Source organism: Grampus griseus (assembly GCF_964374135.1).
Source record: "Grampus griseus genome assembly, chromosome: 2".
NCBI classification, from domain to species: Eukaryota; Metazoa; Chordata; class Mammalia; order Artiodactyla; family Delphinidae; genus Grampus; species Grampus griseus.
The window spans coordinates 2,339,039-2,345,879 of NC_139018.1; the positions used below are offsets into that span (position 1 = coordinate 2,339,039).

Genomic DNA, 6,841 nt, shown 5'->3' on the forward strand with positions numbered 1-6,841 from the left:
TCCATGCCTCTCCCTTAATTTCTAGTGATTTGCCAACAATCTTTGGCATTCCTTGGCTTGTAGAAACCGCCCCCCCATCTCTGTCTTCCCCTTCTTGCGGCGCTGTCCCTGTGTGTGTGTCTAAATTTCCCCTTTTATAGAGCACGAGTTTTACTAGATTAGCGGCTCACCCTACTCCACTAGAACCTTGTCATAGCTGATTACATCTGAAACGACCCTATAGGGTCACATTCTGAGGTACTGAAGGCTAAAACTTCAACATGTGATGGGGGGGGCGGATACAACTCTACCTGTCACTTACTTCTTGCCCCCTTAAAGGGGCAAGGGAAGACCCCTTTAAGTAAGTGATATTTGAGCAAGAGACTTGAATAAAATGAGGGAGTGAGCCCTGCAGACATCTGAGAGAACAATTTCAGGAGGAGGGAACAGCAAATGTGAAGGTTCTGAGACAGGAACACCGATTGGCCTGCCAAAGGAACGGGTCATTGTGTCTAGAAGGTAGCAAGGAGGAGAGTGGTGTAAGAGATGAGGTAAGAAACAGAAGGATTCACCAATAGGAAATCCACCAACAAATTAACAAAATTAAAGAAGAAAAACCTTATGTATTTATCACGGACCAAAACAAAACAAAACAAACAAAAAACAGCTGACGTTCCCAGTAAAAACTCTAAGGTATAAATAGACGAAAACTTCCTCTTATGATAAAGAATATTGGTTAGAGAACAAAAGCAAACATCATATTAATTGTGTGATATAAAGACATTTCTGTTATTCAGAAATGAGGAGGGGGACTTCCCTGGTGGCACAGTGGTTAAGAATCTGCCTGCCAATGCAGGGAACATGGGTTTGAGCACTGGTCTGGGAAGATTCCACATGCCGCGGAGCAACTAAGCCTGTGTGCCACAACTACTGAGCCTGTGCTCTAGAGCCTGCAAGCCACAGCTACTGAGCCCATGTGCCACAACTACTGAAGCCTGCATGCCTAGAGCCCATGCTCTACAACAAGAGAAGCCACCGCAATGAGAAGCCCGTGCGCCACAATGAAGAGTAGCCCCTGCTCACTGCAACTACAGAAAGCTCGCATGCAGCAACGAAGACCCAACACAGCCAATAAATAAATAAAATTAATTAATTAATTTAAAAAGAAAAGAAATGAGGAGGGCTGCCAGCAATTATGCTTTTGGTTCAGTATTGTTATTTTTGGAGAGTCTAGCTAAAGCAATAAGATAAGAAAAGGAAATAAGCAATATTCTCACAATTGTTTGCAGATAATATGCTCCTAAACTTGCCCCCCTGCCCCAAATGAGGTATTTTCAAACTATTAGAACTGAGTCACACAGACATAGAGATCAGAATTGTCGTTGCCAAGGGGGAGGGAGGAGGGAGAGGGATGGACTGGGAGTTTGGGGTTGGTAGATGCAAACTATTATGTATAGAATGGATAAACAACGAGGTCCTACTGTATTGCACAAGGAACTATATCCAATCTCCTGGGATGAACCATGATGGAAATGAATAAAAAAAGAAGAAGAGTATATATATATATGTGTGTATAACTGAGTCACTCTGCTGTAGAGCAGAGATTGACACAACACTGTAAATCAACTACACTTCAATTTAAAAAAAAATAGAGCTGAGTCAGTCATCTTTTATGCCCTAAACTCATGTACTCTGGGTCCACTTTCTTGCTCTAGTCACGGCTACAGCAACCAGCTAGTTGTGCAGATAGAGCCTGGCTGCTGCTTGCCTCAACTGCACTGCACAGCCCTTGCTCTCTACTGCTGCTGCTTGGAATGCTTCTGGAGCTCACTCAACCTACCTGGCACATGTGCACACATGGAAGAGGGAGTTTGCAGGGCAACCCTGGAGCAATGAGGAATGGGTGCCAGTGGACACATGCTCCCCTCGCTTCTGTGCATCAGTGGACAATTCTGATGTTCATTCTATACTGCTCCTCAAGTATTCCCACAGCAGTGATAACTCAGCAATGCACCTGGCATAAGATCCCCCCGTCCCTGTTTCTCTTTTCCAGGGCCCCCGTTCCTGATCTCCGTGATCACTTCCAAAAATAAACTATTTGCCCACAAGACCATGTCCCATGTCATAGATTACGCTTTTGGAGGGAACCTGAACTAAGAGAGTTAGTACCAGAAGAGGCTGTAGAAAGCAGAACATTGGGAAAGAATTCTAAGATATGTCACGCACCTTTCAGACCCCGTTGTAGGACGCTTACTGCTGGTGGTAAGTGAGCTGGTGATGAGCTTTGGCCTGTGGCAACAGCTACAGTGACTCACTAGGGGTGCATTAGGATGTCATGCATATGGAACGTAAAGCATGGGCCTACACGGTAGCAGTGGTCCTTTAATCGAACTGAGGTCAGTGTAAGAAGGACTGGGGGTCAGGCTGACTTCTGCTAAGGGCTTTCAAAGCCTCAAATAATAATGACAAGCTCAAACCAGCCAACTGTCAATTTAAGGCGCCCTGTGACTGTCCGGCAGCCTCATGGCAACCTGAAGAAACCCTTATCTCCTGCAGGCACAGGTCACTGTATGATGAAAATTGGTCCAGGATTATTCACATCTCTGAATACTGTTGGCTTTATTTTCTCTTCAGCCATGTTTAATCTCCTGTTTAACCTATCAGTGGGTGTTTTGTGTTAATTAAAATAATAAATGATTATGTTTTCCATTTCTAGAAGGTTTTTTTTTTTTCTTTTTGGGGGAGAATCTCTTTCAAACGACTTGGCCGCAGTCTCTTGTCCCTTGCTTATATTTTTAAGATTTTATTTCTTTAAACACAGACATAATTATTTTGTGTGTCTGTTAACACTAATACCTGCCGTTTCCTGGATGTGATTTTGTTGTCTGGTGCTTCCAGTGGCTCTCACTCAGAGTGACTTTTTTTTTCCTTGTGCATTTTGGGACTTTGTTTTCACAGTGAGTCCCCTATTTCTCTCAAAAGTTATCCACGGGGAGTTGTTGAAACCTATATGGAACTTGCATTTCTCCAGAAAATGTTTGCAGTTTATCCTTTTCTAAAAATTGATTCTTAGTTTTGTTACTTTGCAGTCAGAGAATAAGTCTTGTAAGATTTCTCAATTTAGAAATCAAGTTGTCTGTTGTAATAAGTATATAATTAACATTATACGTTAAGGATGTTCCATGCACTGTTTATAGAAAAGCACATTCTGTAGCTGACCACAGACACCGAGGTGCGGGATGTCCTATTGTCACTTAACCTTTATCTCTGAGTCTGTGCCGCCAGGGAGCCAGGAAATTCCAGCTCGGTCAGTTTTGCGGCCCTGCTCCCTCAGGGCTGCACCGGAATGAGGGAGGTTCAGTGGTACCCCAAGCCTAGGGACAGGGACAGTGTGGATATCTCATCTCCACTTCCAACCCAGGCCTGCAGGGCCCCTGAAGTCCTAAGGCACCTGTTAGTGCCTGAAACAGACAGTGGGCGGAGTTTACTCAGGTAGACGATCCCAGAATTTCTGTCCAGCCCCCTCTGTCCCTACACAGCCTCTCTGCTCCGACATCAAGGAATAGCAAGAAGGCTGTGCAGCTGGAGAATGGAAGCTTGAGAGAGACTGGGGCACGGGAGTCAGACCTGGGGGAGCCCCTTTATAAGCAGGGTGATAAGCCCCGTTTCCCCGGGTTTTTCGGTTTTTGCCTGCCGCTGGGTGAATGGGTTCATGCTTTCATTGTCAGGCTTGGGTTGGAGTTATGCGGTCACTTCTACTCTTAGATCAGGAGGGCCCAATAGAAAGCCAGGGAGGGTTTAAGTGGGGAAGTGAAATGTGATTTACATTTTATAAAGTTCCCCTGGGCTCTGCTCAGTGACAAGAGGGCGCTGGCGGGGGCCAGAGTGAAGGCAGGGGCACGAGGGGCACAGAATGGGTGCCAGGAGCGAGCAACGTGGGGCCCTCGGTTGAAGCTCCCTCACCGGTCCCCCCTTCCGTGGGGTCCTCCCGGCCAGGAGAGGTGCCCCAGCGGCGCAGCCCCACCAGGCCTGACCTTGAGCGAGGCCAGTCTGGCTTCCGGCCACGAGACTGGATCTGAAATGGTGGAGAAATGCTGGTATTTCCCGGCTGACGTGGAAGGGATCAGGTTACCTTCTGGTCCCGCGGGCGGAGCGGGCTCTCCTAGGAACGGGTGGCAAGGAGCGGGGACTGAGGGAGGGGCCCCAGCCGGCAGGCCGACGGGGTACTGGGCGGAGCGCGGCCGGCAGCTCGGGACCGACCGGAGAGGGAGGCCGGGACGTGGAGCTGGTGGGGGGTGGCCGGCGCCAGACCGCCCGGGCCGGGGGCGGGGCAGACGCTGCGCGGGAACCAGGGGCCGGAGAAGGGGGCGGGGGGCGGGGGGCGGGGGGCCCCGTCCCGAAGGCGGGGCGGGTGACCTCTGAGCCGCAGGGAGCAGATCGGGGCCGGGCGGGGGCAGGTCTGGGCGCGACGGAGGAAGTCCACCGCGGCCCCGACGCCAGAGCCAGAGCGCCAGGCCCCCGGGGTCCCCTCCCCTCTGATTTCGTCCCCGCCCCTCTCCCCCCTGCTTCTCCCTCCCCGGCCCTGCCTCCACGCCCCCGCGGCCCCGGCGGCCGGGCCCCAGCCTCCGCGCGCCATTCCTCCGGCTGCGCGTCCAGCCAGCCGCGCCTGGGCCATGGCGGGCCTGGGGCCGCGACCCGCCAAGGGCTACCGGGTGGTGCTGCTCGGCAGCGTGGCCGTGGGCAAGACGGCGCTCGCCACGCAGTTCGCCTGCGGCAGCTTCCCCGAGCAGTGTGAGCCGTCGGTGGAGGAGCTCTTCAGCAAGGTGATCGAGGTGAACGCGGCGCCCGCCCTGCTGGAGATCGTGGACACGGTGGGCGCCGAGCACCTGGTCACCCTCAAGGACCTGTACATCAAGAACAGCGACGGCTTCGTGGTGCTCTACAGCGTGTGCAGCGAGGCCTCGTTCGAGGCGGTGCGGCCGCTGCGGGAGCGCATGGGCCGGCTGCGGGGGTCCAAGGCCGTGCCGCTGGTTCTCGTGGGCACCAAGGCCGACCTGGACGCCCAGCGCCAGGTGCTGACGGCGCGGGGCCGCGCGCTGGCCCGCGAGTGGCGGTGCCCGTTCCTGGAGGTCACGGCCAAGAGCAAACTCATGGTAGACCAGGTGTTCACGCAGGTGGTGCGCGAGATGGAGGCCCTGGCCCCGCCCGAGGAAGAGGTTCCGGCCGTCCCCACCAACGCGCAGGAGACGTGGCCATCGGAAAGGTTCATCGGCTGATGTGCAAACGGTTCATGATTCCTGTGTTCATCGCTTTTCTTGATTTCTGAAGCTCACTTTACCCTTCTGCCTTTTTGAAGAAAGTTACCCAGCTGTAAACAAGTGGTTGCTTCTATGTATTGACTCAGATCCGGCGCTTCAGACTGTCCAGAGCTTCTTAAATACTTTGTTGAAAACTTTACCTCTGACAGTGCTGGAAGAAGAAATTAAAAATCGATTTTCTTTTCTTGTATGGAGAGAGTATTACCCTTTTCTTCGAGTGGGGTTTGTTGCAGGATTCTTTTTTTTTTTTTTCTTTTTGGTCATAATTAACACCTTCAAATGTCATCTGACATTTGACATTGATTGAGGAACATGACCTAAATCGAAGCTTTCCAATCCATGAGGCTTTCATGTGTTCCCCTCTCATTTACAGCCTTGAATTGCAGCAGTAATATTTTCCTCTCTGCGTATTTCTAAATATAGTTATGACATACAAAGCATTGGTTTGAAAGGGATGTTGTATACCCTGGGAGGGGAAAAATCAACTGTGTACTCAGGCAAAGACGGTTCAGCTCTGCCTTCAGTTTTGTAATTGACATCTAGTCGATTTCTGCATCTGTAAATTAAGTGAAAATAAAATGACTCTAGAAGTTGATAGTTTTTAATATTTGTCTTTCTAGAACCTAAAGCTACAATTCCTAAAGTCTCCGTACACCATACCTTTGCTTTTCAGTTATTTTCCCGGACAAGTTAGTTGCTAGGGTGGAAGCGGCACCACATCTTTTTGCGTTTTTGCAGAAGTGCTTTCTGCGGCTGGTGGTATTTTCCCTGTCACTTGCCAGAGTCGGATACGTTGTCTGAATACCTGTCTAGCTTAACAGTGACAGGGGTGCTGAAGTAGAAGCAAAACGTGAAGAATCTTTTTGTATAGTTTTCACGTAACGATAGAAGAGACTTTTCTTGTACTGGTTTAAAAATATTATTGTTTTATAATTTTAAAAACTGGTCTTTGATATGAGTTACTTGTGTTTATTTGCACAAGTTAACAATTTTACCTCAGCCGTTGCAACAAAATTTTCAAATTTACGAACCTAACTTAGCCATTTGAGCAAACTTCTAAAAATAATAAAAAGGAAAGCTCCGTGCCTGCGATCTGAAATCATTTTGTTAAAGGAAAGTTATCTATAAAGTGATGGTTATACAAGGCTCTGGGAGTTTTATTTATATTGTATATGATGTTTGACTAGAAGAATGGATTTTAACACAAAAAATATATTTTAGAACCTAACAGTGCCTGAGAGCCAGTTCGCCCCACAGGAGAGGGCTAGGCTGGGACCTCCCCTGTCTTTTATCCCTTTCTCTTTCCCCTGGATGGTGGGGGCTGGGGCAGTTGGGGTGCTTACTTTTGAAGCCTTGAAACCCAGCTAAGTCACTACTCTCTGACCCTCTGTCTCCTGGGGTCACTCCTCCTGGCAGCATTACCTCACACCCTTTTCCGAACCATCATTTCTCCGAGGGGACGGTTCAAACACAGGGAGGAGGGGAGGGGGCGGTGGGGTGGTAGGCAGGAAGCATCTCCTGGCCTCAGCTTCGTCCAAAGCTGC

General features: G+C 49.7%; 1 protein-coding gene across 1 annotated transcript; it reads left to right on the forward strand.

Annotated features, from left to right (window-relative positions):
• Positions 1-3,856: 3,856 nt before the first annotated feature.
• LOC309818340 (ras-related protein Rap-2a-like) lies at positions 3,857-6,433 on the forward strand. Its single transcript, XM_082648017.1, has one exon. The coding sequence runs from the start codon at positions 4,653-4,655 to the stop codon at positions 5,253-5,255; it is 603 nt and encodes a 200-aa protein (XP_082504143.1). The 5' UTR covers positions 3,857-4,652; the 3' UTR covers positions 5,256-6,433.
• The last annotated feature ends 408 nt before the right edge of the window (positions 6,434-6,841 follow it).